Source organism: Camelus ferus, chromosome 16 (genome assembly GCF_009834535.1).
Source record: "Camelus ferus isolate YT-003-E chromosome 16, BCGSAC_Cfer_1.0, whole genome shotgun sequence".
NCBI classification, from domain to species: domain Eukaryota; kingdom Metazoa; phylum Chordata; class Mammalia; order Artiodactyla; family Camelidae; genus Camelus; species Camelus ferus.
In genome coordinates this window covers 32,167,939-32,189,609 of record NC_045711.1, presented here as the reverse complement: position 1 = coordinate 32,189,609, position 21,671 = coordinate 32,167,939, and the positions used below count along the sequence as shown (strand labels likewise).

At 34.8% G+C, this 21,671-nt stretch overlaps 1 protein-coding gene across 12 annotated transcripts in view; it reads right to left on the bottom strand.

The window, feature by feature from the left end:
* Positions 1 to 21,671, bottom strand: part of BPTF (bromodomain PHD finger transcription factor) — a 129,143-nt gene that overhangs the window by 67,729 nt on the left and 39,743 nt on the right. For 8 of the 12 annotated variants that reach the window (XM_032457050.1, XM_032457056.1, XM_032457061.1 and 5 more), the window contains exons 3-7: positions 20,728 to 20,951; positions 15,139 to 15,342; positions 14,441 to 14,629; positions 5,540 to 5,728; positions 1,021 to 1,208 (exon numbers count right to left, since the gene is read on the bottom strand). In XM_032457050.1, coding sequence (XP_032312941.1) covers positions 1,021 to 1,208; positions 5,540 to 5,728; positions 14,441 to 14,629; positions 15,139 to 15,342; positions 20,728 to 20,951 — 994 coding nt within the window. The remainder of the gene's footprint in view (positions 1 to 1,020; positions 1,209 to 5,539; positions 5,729 to 14,440; positions 14,630 to 15,138; positions 15,343 to 20,727; positions 20,952 to 21,671) is intronic. The other 4 variants (XM_032457051.1, XM_032457057.1, XM_032457058.1 and 1 more) reach the window with 4 other exon arrangements.

The following is a 21,671-nucleotide window of genomic DNA, read 5'->3' as shown; positions in this document are numbered from 1 at the left end:
TCCAGCTTAAGATGAGAGCCCATGGATACACTGAAATAGTGTTTCAAACAGCTGATTCCAACCCTTTAGTGGACTGTGAAGTCCATAGTGGGCCTTATTCAGCTTTTTAAAAAATGAAATATAATACAATAGACTAGAGTAGAAAAGAAAATACCAGAGTGCTTCCTACATAGTAAGGTAAAATACTATTTCAGGAAACTTTTGAATGTGTGTACTGGGTTGCTCTGAAAAGTGTCCAACTGAGGGTCAGGGTGAAAAAGAAGCTTGAAAGCTGCTGCCTGAAAGCTGAGTCCATGATGGTAAAGACACTATATACTGCATATCTACCCTGCAAATAATTCTCAAATCTGAGAGACACAATTGTGACCATTATTCTATCACTACGGCTGACTGGGTTACAGAACGTTCAGTCTTTTGTTCATAATCCGAGCTGAGGTGCTGTGCTGTCCTACACACTGTAACTGCCATCAAAGGGCAGCCCCATCCTTTACCTGCAGGCTCACCGAAAATGATCATAGCTAACACTGAGCATGAAGTCCTTAATAAAGCCTACAAAGAGCCCACTCCTTCCCATATCTTGGAAAAAAAAAAAAAGGCCTCTAGCTCTTAAGAATTACATACAATAAAATTAACCATGGGGTAAGGAAATATACCACCCACTTAACAGCATTTCTATGCATGGACTGAAATGTGGGTTGACAACTATACTCATTTGATTGTTTTGGGGAGGAGGTAATTAGGTTTATTTACTTATTTATTTTAACGGAGGTGCTGAGAACTGAACCCAGGACCTCATGTGTGCTAAGCATGTGCTCTACCACTGAGCTACACCCTCCCCACTGACCATACTTATCATGATACGAACTTAACACTTTTAATCTTGTTACCCACCACGCTCTTGGAAGTCAAGAAAATACAGTTCAAAAGTTATCTACAAACTTCCTGCCCTGATTTTTAAGTTACAATAAATAAAATTATTTTACATTCCAGAGAATTTTGTTTCAAACAGAAAGAACACACCTCTTTGCCCTCCTTAAATAATTTATTTGCTTCATGGGCTGCGGCTGCCACCTGTTGGCTCTTCAGCTGACTAAGTTTGCTGTCTGGATTCCGTAACCGGGTGATGATTCGAGTTGAACCAGATGCTCCTCTTCCACCTCCAGGAGACTCACTTATTTCCCCATTAGACTTCTCTGATTTGAAATCACCTGTTATCAAATAAAAAGTCAAAAGTAACTGCTAACAGTAGGTAAACTATATATAGTAATAACATGCTACTCATCCAGAACTACTATGTGGTGGACATCTAAGATTCAGAAAATAAGCAGAAAAAGTCCTTGAACAGCCAAGAAAAGTATTAATTCTTAAAGGTTTTACTCAGAAGAAAGCATATAGAATTTTACTGTGAATCATTTATTATTTTACAGAAAATTCAAACATGCCAGGTTACCTGTTTCAAAGTTCATCTACCAAAAAAGAGAAAGGGTTGCTACAAATTTACAAGTAACAGACATAATAACTCAAAAAGCACACTAATAAAATGTTGCCTTATATATTCATATGGATTTCTGTATTAAAAGTAAAGGATATAATTAATTTTAGAAAGATTTCTATTGAAATTTTATTTAAACACCTAATAGTTTAAAGCTTATAAACATAAATGCCAAGTGAATTTTCTCTTAAGGAAACTAATTATCTGTGTGTGCAAGTAACTGTACATATGAAAATCAACTGCATTAGTTTTGTTTCTAACGTAATAAAGGTCTCTCACATTTTCACAGGATTTCAATTTTTAAAAGTGGTGGATTTCACTGCCAAGAAGCAATTTCTGTTTTCTCATGAATCTCACTTCAGCTGAAAACTTCTATACATTCTAAAACTACTGCATCTCTGTCCAATTTCCATTGGCCAGATAGTTGAACAGGATCTCATTTTTTTTTAATGTAAAGCTTTTAAAAACTAAGTGTGGCACTGGCAAAGGAAAAACCAAACAGAAAATTTACTGTTACATATTATAAAAATGACATTTTGAGTAGAGGAAACAATTAAGCTGTGGAAAATGGCTACCAATTTTGAAAAATATAAAAGTTAAGACAATACAGGAAACATCTATTAACTTTATGTGTTCAACACCCCTTCTTTACTCTGGGGAGATACTTTCCCCCCACCTCAATCATGTGACTCTGCTAGGGCTGCAAATCAAGAATCTTGCCCACAGTGATTTTTCCAGGACTGGCTATGTGGTCCAAGCCAATCAGCATCCTATTTCAATTTTTAAAGTCTGGAGCTGGAGAAACAGTCGTGCTTTTTGTATTAGTGAGCAAAGAGGGTATAAATTAAGTTTGGCTACGTTGACCCCACAACATGGAGAAAGTTCTCAGCAATACAATAAGCCCATCCCAGAGCAGGGAAGCATCTGAGAGGAAGACCCATGACCTCCTCTTTTGGCTCCCAGGATCCAGTAACACACCCAATGCTGTCATTGCCTCTGGACTTTTCAATTTTAGGAGCCAACAAAATTCCCTTTTTAAGCAAGTCTGGTAGATTTCTGTCCCTTGCAACTGACAAATTCTAAATAACCCAGTAGAGTATTTTAAGATTTTGGCCTCAAAATACGGCACTGACTACACCAAGATGGAGCAGGAGTCCTGGGTATTTTGCCATCCAGGCTGGAAAGCCAGTAACCTTCGATCGATGTGTGGTAGCAAAGCAGTTGGTTAGATTATCAACAATTTTCTCCTGGGTCTCATACCATGATTCTACCCGTGCTGGAGTTTGATGCCAACATGTTGAAATACAGTGGCTACTTGTTGGGACCACTTTTGAAATCCTACAATAAAGACGTTTTCGATATCGTTTGGTCTAGGTCAGACTTCCTAAAAGCAGAAAGGGAATGGCGCTGCATTTTTTTTAAAAAGAAGCCCCTCAATTTAAAACCAACAATCCAACACTGATGAGAGTCAGTCCTTTGCAATTTCGCTAAATTTGGTGCAAAGAAGGGAAAGGAGCAGAAAATTCATCCCTGGGGGTAAGACCAAAAGAAGTCGAGAAAGGGAACAAGGTTGAGGTGGAGGTCATTACACACGCATCCTGCCCAAAGGCCATATTCCTCAGTTACAAAGCAGCGAATCACTGTGGTACAGCCTGGAGGCAGAGTACAGAGCAGCTTTTACTCCAACCTCTGTAGCTCACTGTTTAATGTTATCAGGAGGCAGGGGCCCAGCCAGACTTTGTTCACTTGAGGGCCAGGGCTATTAGTCTGCTAAGCAGACAAACTGGGCAAATAGAGGGGGTTTACCTTCAGGTGTCCTGAGCCAAGTTTCTGGGCATTAGGTACTACCTAGATTATCTAGGCAATCTATAAGGGGGTGTTACTGCCAGAAAAACTCCAAACCTGTCAAACTGGAAAGTATAATTATTCAAACCTACAGCAATTCCCAGCAGCCCATCCCTGACAGAAGGCAGCTGGATCTAGGCTGTTGAAGCAGAATGGCCTCCAGAAGGGGGATCTTCCCATAAGTGCCTCACTTCCATCATCCCAGAAAACCAATGGAAGCCAGATTTATCAAAGAACATCGTCCACCATCAGAATAATGAGAGTTACAGGTAGTTAAATTCATAATTTGGCTCATAAATTATGAGATCGAGCCAAGCCACATCCAGATGTAATCAAAAATAATACAGAACACACAGAAATCCTAAAAACAATTAAAATAATCAGATGTACTTCTGGGAGAGAAGTTTTTGAAAACTTTTTCAGTTGTGCTTCAGATCTTTGCATTATGTTTGGCAGAAGCCATTTTTGAATTTGAATACATATGTCTGTGCTGACCTAGGGTGGAACTGTGGATGTTTACTGTTTCCTATCTTTACCAGCATCTCTCTTTCTTTGGAAAACCATTCCGACCCCACTCCAATCCTGTATTTTTGATGGAGCCATCAGTCATAATACCTTGCCTGCCCTGGCCACAGGAGTGGGAATAATATGTCCAAGATAGGCCACTCAAATTCCTTCCTCAAGGACTTTTGATTTGAAGCAGGAGTAGGGGCCTTGCCTTTGGGTCAGAGACCTTGGAAACATATGAATACAAACCGCTGGTGCCATCTTCCCTGCCACTTGGAAAAAGCCTGTCTGTATTAGGAGAGAATGAGGTTAACACATAAATATATGCAGATCCAAAAGGTGAGACAGAAAGAGGAAAACGGAAAGAGTTTTGATACCTGGGGGTCCAGTTACGCCTGATGATAGCTTGGACTTCCCAATTATATGAGCTAATTGAACTCCCTTTTTACTCAAGCTAGTTTAAGCTGATTTGGTCACTTGCAATAGAAAAGGTCCTAATTAAAACAGATCAATCTCATACTATATACAAAATTATACACCAGAAGTATTAAAACAGAGTTATAGAAGTATTATGTAAAATTACTGTAAAATACAGGTATATTCTTGGGAGAGGGATGGTCTTCCTTAGTAAGACATAAAATCCAGAGAAATCCTAAAGAAAAAGATTGATAAATTTAACTGCATAAAAAATATTAAAAATTATGTATAAAATAAGAGTTAAAAAACAAGCGATTACTATATACGTATATATGTGAAATCAAAGATTAATACTTACAATAAATAAAGCATTCCTAAAACTCATTAGGGAAAAATATCAAAACTCAACAGGAAAAAACGAGCAAAAGTACGAACAAGCAATTCACAGAAAGTTTAACAAAAACATGAAAAGAAACTAAGCCACATTAGTAAGCAAGAATATGCAGATTTTTAAATGAAGTACTTTTCACCATCAGCAAAAATGTAAGAGACAGGTGATGTCAAATACAGGTAAGAATATGAAGAAATACATATGTATATAAATTATTGGCATAAATCCCTTTTAATGTACAATTAAACAGTGGTCATCACTATTTTAAAAATGTACCTACCATATGATCCAGCAATTCCACTTACTGTTTCTATACTGCCAGAAATACTTGCGTAAGTACACAAAGATGTATGCTGAGAAAGTTAAAAAGCACCACTAGTTGTAATAATGGAACAGCCTAAATGTCCATTAATAAACAGTATATGAATTATGGTTCATTCATACTGTGGAGTACCATGCAGCAGTTAAAAAAAGAATAAATTCAGTTGATAACATGAAAAGATCCCCTACATGTATGACTGAGTGAAAAAAGCAAGATGCAGAACAATACATGCAAAATGATCCCGTTTATATATATATTAAAAAAAAAACTTTTTGTGAACACACAGTAATGTAACTGCACGGAGAAAGATATAAAATGTTACACACCAAATGACGGTGGTTACCTCTGGGGAGGGGGTGTGGAAAAGACATGTTTTTTCATATGTGCTTGTATTTTTTTTTTTAAACAAAAACAATGAACGCCAGTTCTACTTGTGTTAAAAAAAAAAAAGAAAAAAGAAAAAAGAAAATCTAAATCTTCCCACCCCCATCAAACTTTTATTTTAAAAATTAAAAATTAAAAAAAAATTAAAAAGTCTGTTTCAATGTATGAAGTGTATTCTTACCTATCTCTTCTTGAATAGAGACAGGTGTATGAGACTCTCTTTCTCCATTTTCAGGATCATCAGCTGCCTTAGCAGATTCACTCTGGGAAGAATTTAGTTCACTGCTGCTGTTACTGTTTTCCAGATTAGGCTGGATGGAGGTAGTGGTAGCACTAGTGTTACTGCTGTCACATGTCTTGTTAGGTTCTTCTAGAAAAATAGAATATCTGATTTTTAAATTGGAAATTACATCAAAATTACTAATTGTCAGAAAAGACATTTACTTGTTCTAGGATTGCATTACAAAGCTAGATGTTAAAAGGAAAAGCTGCTCATGTATGAATAATGCAATGTATGAAAAGAAATTTGCAAGCAATACTCTACGAATTGCTTTTTTACATCTCTCAACATGAACTCAGAGTCTTATCACCTTAGTCTGTAGGACAAAGCAGACAATCTTCCAAAATAATAGTGATATAACTATCTCACAAAACTTATGATGTATCAGATACTGCAGAAGTGATTTTGTTGAAATAATTTCTCAAAATTTGACATTTATATTCTCAATTTTTAGAAAGTATTCATATATTAGAAACAGAATTAAACAGGATTATTTATCTCTAAGGTTTTCTGCCTGAATTCTATACCCCTAAATTTTACTAGAAGGTAATGCCTAAGTGGCTGTTAATTTCAAGAACAATATAACAGTATCACTAAGAGTATACAGTTCCTAGAAGTATATCAAAATGAACACTGCCGTGAAAAGGCCAAGGTCTTTCCACTGTAGTTCAGAAATCTAGATTGACACAACATTGTAAACTGACTATAACTCAATTAAAAAAAAAAAAAGAAAGAAAGAAATCTAGAGCCTCTCTGTGCATTTCATTTTGCCACTCTTAACGTACCTTTTAAATCAATCACCTAAATTAAAAAGTGGTTGATATCACAAAGGCTATGTTATGTATCATGAGCTCCTAAAATTTTTTTGTGGAAAAAACCCAGCAACCTGATAGAAAAATGGAAAAGACATGAACAGTGACAAAAGACATGAAAATGGCCTTCAAACATGGAAATATACTCACTTAATTCAAACTAACAGAAATGAGAAGTAAAATCATTTGGAGAAACGACCTCCAGCTACCAGACTGGCAAAAAACCTCTCTCACAGTACACTCAGGTAGAGAAGCAGCGGGTTAGGTACCCCCACACACTGCTGAGGGAGTGCAACATCGTGCAAAGTGGATAGAAGGGAACTGACAGTAACTAGAAAAATTACAGATGCATTTGGTCTTAACCTAGCAATCCCATGTCCAGAAATCTATCCCAAGACATACTGGCAAAAATACACAATTACTTTTTTACAGAGCTACTCACTGCAGCATTATTTAGAAAGGCAAAAGGCCAGAAGCGAAATGCCTATCAGTAGGGCACTGGCTGAATAAAAAAACGGCACATACGATGAGATATCATGCACCCAAACAAGGACTGAGGAAATCATTGTATCTACATATGAAATGATCTTAAGAGTAAATGTAAAAAGAAAGGTACAGGATACTACTTACAGCATGCTAACTGTGAAAGAAGGGAAGAGAAATATGAACTTATGGACATATGGTGCTTTTATTTATCAAAAAACATTGGAAGAATAACCAAAAATAAAATTTAAAAAATGGCTACCTATAAGGAAAGGGAAAGAAATGGTTGCCTAGAGAGGGAAGGGACAAAGCTAAAGATTATCTGAATATATAGTTACAGTTTGTCTTTGGAATCATGTAAATGTTTCCCATTTTTTAAAAAAATTAAAGTTAGAAATGCAATCATTAAAAACTGAAAACAAACTGAAACAAAACAAGCTAACTATGTATCAAGTTGTCAGCATTAACCACACAGAGAAAAAGATTATTTCAAGTGAATTTGGAGCATAGTATTCTGACTGTACGTTCTTACTGGAAATACGGTATAAAGACAAATTAAGAGCTGCAAAAAAAAATTCTAAATGTCATTTAGTAGTCTTACTGTGAGTAATATTAGTATTATGAGATTACTATGATATTTAAACCATTTCCCCTCATTACTATTATTATTGCAAATCAGGATATTGATAATTATATTAATACTACAGTATTACTATTAATGGACATCCGTATCGGGATAAAGCAAATACACAATTAAGCTACTGCTGTTAGGAACTAAGGCTTTTGGTATAAGGGAAAAGATATACAAGTGTAAAAACACAAACTAAGTATGCAATCTTTGCTCTGAATTTGAAATGCCAACATGAATTGGTCTTTTTCTGTTCTAAAATACGTATTTCCTAACACTACCACCAAAAAATCTGAGAGGCAGTGAGAGCCCAAGAGCAGTAAACACTCATGGGCCCAGATTGTAGTCTCTAAATATTATTCGCCACTAGAAGGGACCAGGGCTTCTTAAAGGTCTGGGGTAGGAAGTGTGTAAGCTAAGCCTCAGACATCTTACTCTGCCAAAAAGCAAAGAAGCGTAAGGAGGACTACTGGGGTCATGCACAGCGAAAGGACTCAAAAGCCAACAGGAGGGGGCTCCCAATGATCAATACAAGCAAAATGAATGGTAACAACAACTGACTGAAACACACTGAATATATAAAGACCCACGAGTTCAGACAGACATGTAAAATGAGAAAGTTATGCCCTTTCCACAAAAGTCCATAACTCATGAATCATCGCTGAAGATAACTGGACACCAACTCCTAACTCTGAAAATCAGACTTTAAGAAAAATAATTAAGCATTTATTCCTACTCTAATTATATTTCAAGGTATTCAAATAGCCTTAATGAGGGAAAATTCCTTACAGAAGAATTTCAGTTAAAAAATACTGAAAAAATGATAGAATTAGAAATCACATAACTTTCAAATAGATAACTGATTTTGAAATTCACTGATCAATCTCAGCATTTGTAAAGGTAAAACATATAGACATCATGAGCCTTTTGATGCAATATGATGGGAAATACCTAGAACATAGTTTATGAAATATTCTTGCCAAAAATACTTGAAAATGAATTTAATCAAGCCTTTAGAACAAATTAAACAACACTAGGAAGAGGAAGGATAAATCCTGGATGTGGGATATTCCATGGAGGATATCCTAGGATCCTTCAACAAATCAACAGCTTCGGGGGCTGCGGGGGAGAAGAGAGTCATGGAAGAGAAGAGTGCTCTAGATTAAGAGACTCAGTAAATATAAAAGCAAATGTCATGTCATATGGGGATCTATTTGGAGTTACTTAAAACAGAGCAAATGTTTAACAAAATCTTTAAATGAGGAAATTTAAATTGACTGGACAGTAGATGACATTAAGGAATTGTTGTCCATTTTACTAAAATAATAATGGCACTTAAATTATGTAAGAAAATGTCCATATTCTTCAGAGATGTATGTAGTACTGATTATAACATGATGTCTGGGATTTGCTTTAAAATACTGCAGTAGGAAACAACCCAAGTTCACATCAACAGGAAAGGGGATAAATAAACTGTGGTATAGTTCCACAGAGGAATATTATAATGCAGTTAATATGAAAGAACTCCAGCAACATACATTAGTAACATAAAGTGAAAAAATTAAGACCCCCCTCAAAGTCACACTTAACACGATATACTTAACACAACACACTTGCTATAAAGTTTAAAACAACCAAAACAGTTTTTAGCAAACCATGTAGATCAACTCAATGAAGCAAGAGTATGTGAGTTACACAGCACTTTGACCTCCAGTATCAACAGTCTTAATTCTGCTGGATTTCCCTTATAAAAAGGAAACAAAATGTTAGCACAGGATTCAGAGTGACAATCACTGCAGGCAGGAGAGAAGGATGCAGGGGATGGGACTAAGGAGGTGGTCTAACGCAGGTTAGTTTCAAAGCAGGACTTAACTTTTTGCTTTGGGCGATAGGTTCCTAGATGTTTATTTCACTAACAAAGATAATTTCAAACATGAATGAATAAATTAAGGGGGACTATGAAATGACCAGTGATGAATGCAATTAACTAAGTACTATGATTTATCTAATAGTACAAAGCTATATGGTCAAAGGGGGACATTTAAAAAAATTTGGAGCCTCCTTCCCAAAAAAAGGAGTTTAAAAAAAAAAGCATAGGTGAAGCTACTAGGATAAAATATCAATGATTTTAAAATCTAAGTGTTAGATCTACGGGGGAGGGGTCATCATACTATTTTCAATTTTTGTGCATGTTTGAAAATAAGAACTTCTGTGCATGCTCATAATAAGAAAATTTTATATGAAAGACAGAAATGGCAAATTTAAAATCTGACAGCTGCAAGCCAGTAATATAATCAGCTAACCCATGTTGGAAAACGCATATATTTGGAAGAAAAGAAGTCTCACACAAATAGCATCAAATTCCTCACTAATCATTCCTTTCACAGCTGTGGCTCTGGTTCTGTAAAGCGCAGTATTCCTAATCTATAATTGTCTAAAAACCATCTTCTCAAGTAATGAAACAGCATAGAAAGACGTCCCCTCATTTATGAGCTCAGAATTCAGAGTGCGTTTTCTCACAGAACTGTAAGAAAAAGTGATTCAATTCCAGACCAGCCCACAAAAAACCTTTTTTTTTTTAGCATATAATATACCCCAAGCATGGTTTTAACTAAGAAAATAATTCTGGGATAGGAATTTAAGAGATTCGGACTATAGATATCTTAAAATACTTCAGAGAAAGTGCTCTCTGATATTAGGAAGATAATGGTACTTCATAAAAGAGCAGGCAGGCAGTCCCTCACCAAGGTGTTCTAATCTAAAAAATCCTGTTAATCCACTGAAAGCAAACTGAGTTCAGAATCTATCCATTTAAATTTTCAAGGCGTTAATGAGCTGGGGACTATTATAACCCATAATACATAGTTCTGTTAACTTGTCTTAAGTGGAAAACAGTGTATTTCTTCATTTCAGTTTAAAATGCTGACTTTGTTCTAGAACTCTTTACTTCATTAAGCTATAGGATTAAAGAAATCTCAAGCATTTGCTTCAAAACACCATAAAGAAGATATCACCTGCCACAAGTCCTCATAGTCCAAAAATTCTAGACCAGACGCTAAAACCAAACATATTAAAAAGAATAAGAAATAAAAGAGCAATATTTAGCTACAGAACCTCCAAAAGCCATTTTCAATCAATTCAATGAGGAAAAAGTATGTGGGCAATACATCAGTTCAGCACCTAGTATTCAAAAGCCTCTTATATCCACTGAGTTTCCCTTGTAATAAAACTCAAACCTAAAGCAAAGTACTATCTTTTAAGATATCATTTATCCCAAAAAGTTAAGAAATACGTTAAATCAACATGTCTTACAGTTCAACATTATAGATGTTAGAGTCGCAATACATCCATGGAAACATTATAAAGCAATTAAAAATAGTTATGGAAATAAAGCCAGTTTTATCTACTGCTGATACTTTCTTAATCCCAGGTATTAAATCTAAAGGTATAACTTAAATAAAACAAATGCTGTCTGTATTATATGTCTGAATACAAATTCTCAATATGAATTTGAATTTGAACTTAAAATACTGGAAAGACACATCCCCCTCTTTCCCCTTATAAACTGAAAACTCAACATTCTAGAACAAAAAGCTTCAAATCTAAAATCCAGAACAAAAGTGTAATTCTGAAATTGGGCTTTTTGTTAACTACAAAGAAGTTATATTGAGTAATAAACAGCACACTTGCTATAAGAAGTCATTTTTGGCAGCACAATTATTTTCATGAACTGAAATGAAGTGTCTGGAGTGTAGACACAGGGGGAAACGTGAGAAACAGGTATTCAGAGATTAACTATATAAAGTGATGTTTACCAACATTTCCCAAAATATGGTCTAACTTTTCAGTTTAATCTTCAGTCTCAGGCACATAAAATCTTTCTGATCACTGATCATACCCAATTTGAAATCATGAAATCTGCCCATTTTTCTGATGTTCTCACTCCCACAGATTTTTAAACTATAGATTTCTAATTTTTTCTCTGCATAATGCTGCCTATCATAAGAAAATGATAGTGCTCTCTGGTAAGACTTTAAAAATATAGTTTGAAATTCAAAAACTATATTTTATATAAAGATATTCTAAAGTAGAGGTATTTCTAAAGAGATTTTAAATTCTCAAGTTATTTTTATAGATTTTTCTATTCCAGAAAAGATACACAATACAAATACTAATCAAAATAGAGCTGTTACAGTTTAGGAATATTATTACAGATAAAGGACATTACACAATGATAAAGTCAGTTCAAAAAATATAAAAATTATGTGTAGCTAACAACACAGCTTCAAACTACATAATGCATAAACTAAAAATATTCAAAAGAGAAAAAGGCAATCTCACAGTAAATAGTTAGAAATAACATAAAAGTATCTTGCAGGGAGGGAAGAAAAATAACAAGGATTTGAAAAACACAATTAAAAACCTTGACCTAATTGTCCCATACTGCACCCAAAAACTGAAAATATATATCCTCTTCAAGTGTATGTGAGATAGTTAATCAGTGTAAACCAAATGTTGGACCACAAAACAAGCCTCAACAAATCTTAAGGGACATAAACCATATATAGATTGTTCTCTGACTACACTGGGTTGAACTAGAAATCAGTAACAAAAAGATAACTCAAAAATCTCCAAATGTTTGGGTATTAAGCAATACATTGCTAAATAAGTGATGGGTATTTTTAAAAAACACATCATAAAGGAAATTGGGAAATATTCTAAACTGAATGACAAAGACAAAATTATATATGAAAATTTATGGGATGCAGCTACAGCAGTACCTAGAGGGAAACTTATAACCTTGACAACAGACATAGAAAAAATAAAAACTAAAAATCATTAAAGCATCCATCTTAAGAAGCTAGGAGAAAAAATAATAAAGAGGGTATGAGAAATTACTGGAGGTAGTGGATACATTTATGCCATAGATTGTGGCAATGGATCCACAGTGTGTATTTCTCTCAAAACTCATCAAGTTGTATACATTAAATATGTACAGCTTTTTGTATGTCAATTATACCTTAATAGAGTGGTTTAGGGGGAAAAAAGTGAAGAAGAAAAATTCACAAAAATGAAAAGGAAAGGAATGTAATAAAGATTTTTTTACAACTAGAAAAAGCATACTAATAGAGAGGATCAACAAAGCCAAAAGTTATTTTTCTTTCAAGACTAATAAAATTTGTTAGGTCTTGTGAAATGATTAAAAAAGAAAACAGAGAACCAATTTCTGGATAAAAAAGATAACATCACTACAGATCCTGTAGACATTAAAAGGACAGGATGTTACAATGCCAATGAAATTTAAAATTTAGATGAAGTGGGTAGATTCCTAGAAAAATGAAAACTTACTAAAATTGACACAAGAAAACAACAGAAAATATGAATAACCCACAATCTACCAAAGAAATGATATCTACAGTTAATAATTGTCCCACAACAAAAACTCCAGGACCAGATGACTTTAGCAAACATTTAAAGAATAAATGCCAACCCACAGAAACTCTTACAGATAAAAGGAAAAGTGGGAGTTTGTACCAGCTCATTTTATGAGGCCAGCACAGTCTAGGCACCAAGTCCTGACACAGACACTATCAGGGAAGGAACCTATAAGCCAATCTCATTCATGAAAGCTGATGCAAAAATCCTAAACAAAATATTAGAAAATCGAATACAACAATACTTAAGAACAAAAATATATTACAACCAAGTTGTGTTTATTCCAGGAACATGAGACTGGGCTAAAAGTTTTAAAAAAATCAACATAGAAACTTCTGCTTTCAGTCAAGATGGAGTAGAGGGACTGGACCGACCCTGACCAGTGACACAACCATAAATAAAAAAAGAGACCACTTAATAGGAATAAAAGAAGTGACAGGCACTTCAGAAAAGAAGATATCCAAATGACACATACATTCATATACATACACACACACACACACACACAGACACACAAAATACGACATACACACACATACACAAAAAGGTGCTCAACATCCTTAGTCACCAGGGAACTGCAAGTTCAAATCACAATAAGATATCACTAAGTTCCTATCAGAATGACCAAAATAAAGAGGACAAAAAAAATAAAGGCAAAGAATTACATAGTATTCTTAAAATACATAGACAAATTCTTTAAGGATTCCCATCAAAGTATTAACTATAATTCCTGATTTTTGATGAGATCAGCAGTGTTTATTTTCTTGTTTTGCTCATCTAAATTTTCTAATTTGTTTTTCAAAAAATACATATAATACCCTGTAATAAATTTTTTTCATTTTTAAAAATGGCAAAAGGAAAGACATGACATTCTTGGTGTGATGTAACTTATTTAGAATATAATTTTAATTTTAAAAAGCTTAAAATATTTATTACTGGTTAACTTACATTTCCATGTCAAAATATATCTTACAAAAAATGTTTTATGACAATGGTTTACTATCGTAACATTATGGTTTAAAACGTTGTTTAAAAAAACTTACATGACCACATACATGCAAACATAAAATTAATCTGTTAGTAAATATAGAACTGGAATGGTCAGATCATTCAACGTTGAGCCATTAGTATGTAAGTACTTAAAACCAAAATATCTGCCACTATGTTTTGATGATTAAAATATAAAAATGAGTCTATTAGACAAAAACAGATAAATGAATTTTTTAAAGCATGAATATTATGATGAGTTTCAAGCACTAAATGCAAGAACATTTGTCAAACTCCAAATGTTAGGTGACAATTTAGCAATAAGGGATGGCACTTATGTAAGCAAGCAGCATGAATGAAAAACATACTTTAAAGTTTTAGGTGACATTCAGCTTTTACTCAAAAGGGAAGGATTTCCCCCCCATTACAGAGGCATTGATACACTGCCCTCTGTACCTGGCACATCCTGGGGGAGCTCAGATGCCACCTTCTTCTCTGCCATGTTGCTGCTATCATGGGTTTCTGAGAGACACCCCACAGGACTCCTCCCTTCAGAGGGACTAGTCTCTTCTGAAGAAGCATTTGTTGTGTTGTCGCCAAGATTTGCTGACACAGAGTTACCTTTATCCCCAACTTCTGTTGGCTCTACAGTAAAATGCACAACAAAACTTTAAAGATATCCTTTAAAACTGCTTTAGGACAAGTGGCCACATTTAGTCAACTACGAAAAATGAATGATCATCAAAAAACCTTTTACTTGATGGCCATTTTGAAGCAATTAGATTCTGGGATAGTTCTGCAATACGTAATCTAAAGGGCATTTAAGAATATTTAATATATCAAGAATGTTTAAAAAGTTAATTTTAAAATGAACATATTTTATCACATACCAATAAAAATAGTATTTTTTTCACCAACAAATCTCACAGGGAAATGGCACCTTGTTAGGAAGGATAAACAGAGATAGGGGTATAACATTATAGCAAATCCACCAAAATACAAAACTCATTACGATGATTAAGCATGCTATAAGGAGGAAATGTAAAATTAAATAGCTGTTTATAATAAAAAAGATTCATTTTCATTTTGCAAGCAAAACTGGAGATTTCATAACACTGATGAAATATTTCTTTTTAACCAAGTAATGCTTTTACCCTCAGATTTTCCTTGCTCAGGATCGTCATCTGCTGTTTTGTCATCATTGTCTTTTTCAAGGGACTGGTCTTCAAACTCCTCTCTGCTTTTCTCAGTGTCTTTGGAGTTAATTTCAGTCTCATTCTTGTCCTTTTCTATTTCTTCTGGGCTTCTAACAATATCAATGTCTCCCTTTTTTGCTCTTATGGATTCCAAAATTTCTTCTACAATAAAATAAAACATTTTGTTTCCATATATACCAAATATAAAAGTATTACAAATGCCACTTAAGAGTTTTAATAGAAGTTATTAAAGTTAAATTTGTTAAAAGCATTAGAACTATGAAATAAGGGTCAAGATTATCAATAAAATTCCGATGTTTAGAAAACTCAATTTGTTTACCTTCACTTCTAAAAAATACATGCTAATTACAGGCTCTAATTTCTTTTAAAAGAAAAAGGAAAGAAAGAAAAATTAGTCTACCTCTTAAAGCTGAGATTGATGAGATTACTGTCATATCCTCTGCCATACGAGAAAAACTGTAAGTTGATACAGACCCACAGACTGGGCAGTGTGGGACAGTGACAGAAACCTAGAGACGCATGACCTAGTGCAGATCTGACTTGAATTAGCTATGTGAGCCTGCAAGCTACTTGACCCTAAGGCCTCCACTGTAAAAAGAGAAAACAGAGGCGCATTTGGAAACATTTCTCTCTGTAGTCCCGTAAGTTTCTGCTCACTCAATCCCTAAGGGCTCTCATCTTCTTTCAACTTGGGCAGAGTAATATATACTACAGTCTGGTGCAGACCACAGGGACTCCTGGATATTAATGATATTCTTTGGGTTATGTCCATTACTATCATTTTTTATTTTGTTGCTCAAACTGTTCCAGCTTTGGCCATTGAGAGCTTTTCCAGGTTAGACCTGTATCCTTTAAACATCATTCATTCATTGATTCAGTATTTTCTTACTTACCAGCACTACGAGATGCTCCAGACTCACCTTGTATTTTCCCTGCCCCAGCCCTACAATCCACCACCTCTCAAGGAGCTTTGATTCTTTTTTTTTTTAAATCATGATATGATACCTATCAGAGAATGATGTTTAGAAGTTATGATCTGGGCACTATGTGTACTTGTTACAACAGGGGTGTCACTGCTTCTACACTCTCTCCATCAACAAAACTAGGAAATGTACGCATGGATGCTAACCCATGTATATACACATCAATATTATTTCTGCATCTCTCTGTCGGGGGAGGGTGGTACCTGTGTGGTTCATTCAAGCATTCCTCTGTTGATTCTCTAACTTGTCTGTCTGACAGAAGTTCTGCTTTCATTATCTACAATATATCTATTTATTTAGTCACTCCTATTATACACAGTAAATTAGTTTCAGAATTGCTAAGCTGTATTATGAAAAATAAATTTACCAACTAGAGCACAGTGTTTGTGAACAAGAAGAAACATGTTTAATGCCAATGACATGCACTCATTAGACATCTTTCGGGGTTTTAAAATTTCCTTTGTTTAAATGTTCTCTACTTTCATTTTCATCAATATTTCTTAAATTGCAGGTTTCTAGAATGTTTGCTAGGATTAGAAAAACCTTGTAAAGTCATCACTGAAAAATACTGATCTTTCTGGTAAAGTGATTACACTTGAGGTGGTTGGAGTTGATTCCTCACTCTCTCTCACCATCTCTATTCCTAATCCCTTTAAGAGTTCGAAGCCAATGATTATATGATCATCTAAGTCAGCTATAGGGCAACAATTTCAAAGAGAGGAATTCCAATTGTTGTATTTTCTGTCTTTCTCATCATCCATGTCATCCCAGGATCCTTTTTTACATCATTTCCTCTCACCTATCTGTACGCACTGCTTGCAGTTCCTGTGTGCCCTGGCTGCATTTACTCTTGCTAAGTACACTAAACCTATCAATGGAAGTATCTCATCTCAGTCACTCTTTTTAAAAGATATTTATACGTAGAAAAAGAAATTATAAGTACCAATTATCTGCTTTTCTTAGAGCCATGTTATTTCTTACTTTCAGACATAGCTCCACCCTGATCTTCAACTGCCAGCTTTTCCCAACCAAACTCTTACATCCCTCTCAATTTCCCTAGTGTCATTTACTGGAATTGAACAACATTCTTTTTTTAACCTAATTATTAGATGACCTAAGTTAGATGAAAAACACAGGTAGAATGACCACAGGTCTCTGATTTTCTATAAAGGTTCCAGTTTCAAATATTCTCTCTTGTTAACCACTCTATCAAGCACACACGTTATTTATCAGCCTATATGTGCTTGTTTTCAGTTCTAAAACTATGGTACTCAGAGCCATAGAAAAACAGACCAAAAAAGTCAGGGAGAGAAAAAACATACATATTAAAGATGAAAGAAGAAATAATCAATTTAGGTTATAATGGATCTACAATAAATATGCATAAACATATATGTCCTATACGTTGCAGGAATATTTCAAAACTATACAGAAAGAAATAACCTATCAGATTTTAAAAACTATCTCCTCTTAGAAAAGTTTATTCCAAAAATAAACTTCCTTCAAAGAAGCAAAATAAAGCATTATAAAACAAAATCACCAAAAGGGTATATGACAAAATAAACACAATAAACTATTTATAGTTACAAATATATAATAAACTGTAGAATCCAGATGATGGGCTTATGGGTGTTTACTGTATAATTCTTTCAGCCGTCTGTAAGTCTGGAGATTTTTTTGTGAAATAGTAGGAAAAAACAGAAAAGAAAAATTCAACTATCAAAAACAGAATTAAACTCCCCTCAAGTGGACATATATGTATATAAAAGCCAGAGGGCTAAACATCTCAAAGGATTTATACTATTTGAGAAGTTAAAAATGTCAAGTCGTAAGGATGAGCTGTGATTCTGAAATCAATGTTATGATACCACAAATTATTCTTGGCTATTTCAGAAGCCCAGTGGCTTTTTTTTTTTTTTTCAATCTCACAAAATTCCAAGTTAAACAATACCACTAGATATTATTTTGGGTATTTACCTGGGCTGGATGCTCCTAAACTGACTATCATAGCCAAGATTTTGGTTGCTAGAGAGAGCAAATAAAAGTAACGGTGGCAAACCAGTGTTTTAATGGGGGGAATCCCTCTATCTGAATGTTTAATTCATCGCCAATACATTCCTTAGAAAGTTGCTGAGAGGATTAAAGGCTTGTAAAACACCTAGGTGAACACCTGGCCCACAGAAGGTACTCAAAAATGTTAGTTTCCCTTTCTCTTCCCCATCAATTTTCAATTCTTGTGAATCCCTCCTCCTCTAGTACCACGTTGGTTGCACCTTACAAAAAAAGAGGGGGTAGGGGGAAGAAAAAAGAAAAAAAGGAAAAAAAGAAGAAAAATGTCACTCTTTGTTTAGATCTCACTGTTAAATCCAAGGTGCAGTTTACCTTATTTAAATTAACTCTAGTTTTATTAAGAGGGTAGCTGCACACAAACCGTGGCCTAACCCTGGCTCTAAGAACATATTGTGTCCTAACACTCAGAGCTCTCTCTGCTAGCTTCCATTATTATAAAACGCTTAACTAATTTTACAATTTTATACACAGACGAGCTCACTCTAGAAATTCTAATTCAACACACTTGATAAAAACAACTTCACATTGCTTTTGAGGGGACCACGTGGTTCTTTACTATTGCACTAAAAGCTGAGAATGCAAGAGAGCAAAAAGGGATTTGTCAGTTTTAACACCGTGATTCATGAAAAGAAATTAAGAGGGGAAGTAACCTGACTGAAACTTATAAAACTTTCTATTATTTGATCTATAGTATGGAAGGGAGTGAGAAAGGGATCATATGACTGCAATTAACAACCTCCCCAAAGAATTCTGATGAGTAACACTTACCTGATGAAAAAAAACCCCCAGATCTAATAGAAAAGTACTTCCAATGATCAGATATGAATAAACATAGTCCTTGGTAACTAAGTCTGCTAGTTTCTGAAGACAAAGTATATTTGTGTGCACCAGTATTTGTAAATGACAGCATATCATTCTCCAAAAATAATCATGAATTTGAGAGAAAATTGATGCAGTATGTATGAGAACAAGCTTGGATACAGCTGAACTAAATATACTTATTAAATGTAAACATTCCATTTTAAGCAAATAGAGAATGGGGAAATTTTTTAGCAAATGGAGAATGGGAAAAATAGGATTATATGCAGAGCAGAGAATGTATGTAAAAGAGCAGGACCATGCAGTTAAAGAGTACTTTCAGAGTGCTACCTAATCATTTTACCTATATTAAGTCTAAGGCACTATTAGAAAACCCATGTGATACTTATTAAACCTGCATAGCGTATGTCTGGCAGGATTTTTTAAAATGGCATTAATCTCTGTCTCTGGAAAAGAGACTTTTCCAGTTATAACCTTTTGTACATAGGCATTTATTATCTGTTAAAAGCAAAGAATTTTTAAAAAGCAAAATGTTGAGCAACAAAATAAGGTAGTAATTGAAATACAACCCAAAGTATAAAAAATATATCCATGAGTCCATCCTGATGTAAATGACTGAATAAATAAATGAAGAATAGACAAATCGCCTGTGCAGAAACATCCCAAATAATGTATGTAGATAACTGCTCCCTTGAGGTGGAGCATAACCCCTCCGCCCTAAGTGTGGGCCATGTGTAGTGACTTTCTCCCAAAGCACAGGATGGATGGGAGGAATAATTTTACAGTCGAATAACCTGACAGACACTGCCTCAACCAGAGGATGAAGGTTAACATCAGCAATGATAAATCATGTTGATAGTAGGTACTCTTGATAAGATGATGAGACTGGCATTTCACCTCTGTGGTCTTTTCCCCCAAAATTCATAACCCCCAGCTAACTATGAGAAGAACATGAGACAAATCCACCTTGAGGGCATTCTACTCAATACCCGACCAGCACTCCTCAAAACTTGTCAAGGTCATCAAATAATAAGGAAAGTCTGAGAACTCGTGACATTCAGGAGGAACCTAAAGAGACACGAGGACTAAATATAATGTGGTGTCCCAGATGCAATCATGGGACAGGAAAAGGACATTAGACAAAAACTGAGGAAATCTGAATAAAGTATGAACTTATTACAATATATCAACCTTGATTCATTAGTTATGACAAATATACCACACTAATGTAAGATGTTGATAACAGGGTATATGAAACCCTCTGAACCATCTTAGCAACTTTTCTGTAAGTCTAGAATTACTCTAAAATTAAAAGCTTACTAGAAAAAAAGAAAACAAAGAGTACATTTTAAAAGAATACCAGGTCTCATAAATAAAAATAGGACTCCCCAAAAGAGTTAATAAAACACTTGAATTAAAGAAACAAATAAATTGGGAAATATCAGTAATGACCAAGGAAAGATACAAAACACTAAAACGCACAGGATCCCTCATTTATGTCAGGATGAACAAAGTTCTCTTGGAAATATGAAATACAGAGAATTAAAGCAAAATATTCATCATTTTTAATGTATCTTCAAATTCTGCAGTGTTTTCATACCAGGAGTTTACTTCAAATTTAACAAAAAGTAAAATGAGGAAATTTCCCTCTCACCATTAGCTGCCGCCAGAAAGGATTTGTTACTGCCCCGAGCCTTATTGGTCAGGTCTTCAGTTATGTCCATGTGCCGGTGAATTTCTTCACGCATTTCTTCTAGAATTTTGCAGAGTTCTGCTTCCCAGTATTCTTTGTCTAGACAGTCAATTAATTCTGCAAGCTGGACCTTTGTGCTGTAGTACCAAATTTTCTTTTCATTTTCATTTTCTGTATCTTCTTCTCTGTTTAAAAAGAGCAAAAAGCACTTTCTACATTAGATGTAACGGCACTGACAACCGAATCTATCCAGTGAAAGTTAAAATACGTTAACTCAAAGGTTGTGCACTAAAGCTCAATATATTTGCTCACAAGAGATGCCCTCAAGTCTCATTCAAACTCAAGGTATTCTTTATTTGAACAACCTCTAATTATTTTGAATTCCTAGCCCAAAGCAGCTTAGGATAAAAATAATGTGCTTATAGTCGTGGGAAGAGATGAATGAGTAGAGCAGCAAAGAAGGATATCTAAAAACATGACACACAGAAAAAGGACCTTAAAATTCAGGGCATGTGAGTACATGGTGCAGGACAGCATTGGTTACACTTCAATCAATTTTAAGATCATCACTGTAACAATATGATGAGCAAGATTTTTAACCAGAAATATTTAAACTATGCTCAGTATGTGGCAGGTACAGAGCAGGGCCACATTACAATACAGTTTAGAAACATTTCCATCAAAATGGTGTAAACGTTCTGCTAAATTCTGGTCCTTGAGTCATCTCAAACAAGTGACAATGTCTCATCTCTCATCTTGCCTTACAGACAATAAAGCTCAAACTGGAGAGAGGAGCGGCTTCCTTTCCTGCTTAAATCTCTCTGAAGACGCCACTCACTAGTAATGGAGGTGGAGACTGCAACAGGGTGGTCGCTTCTAACACAAGGCAAGTTAACGTCTAGGAC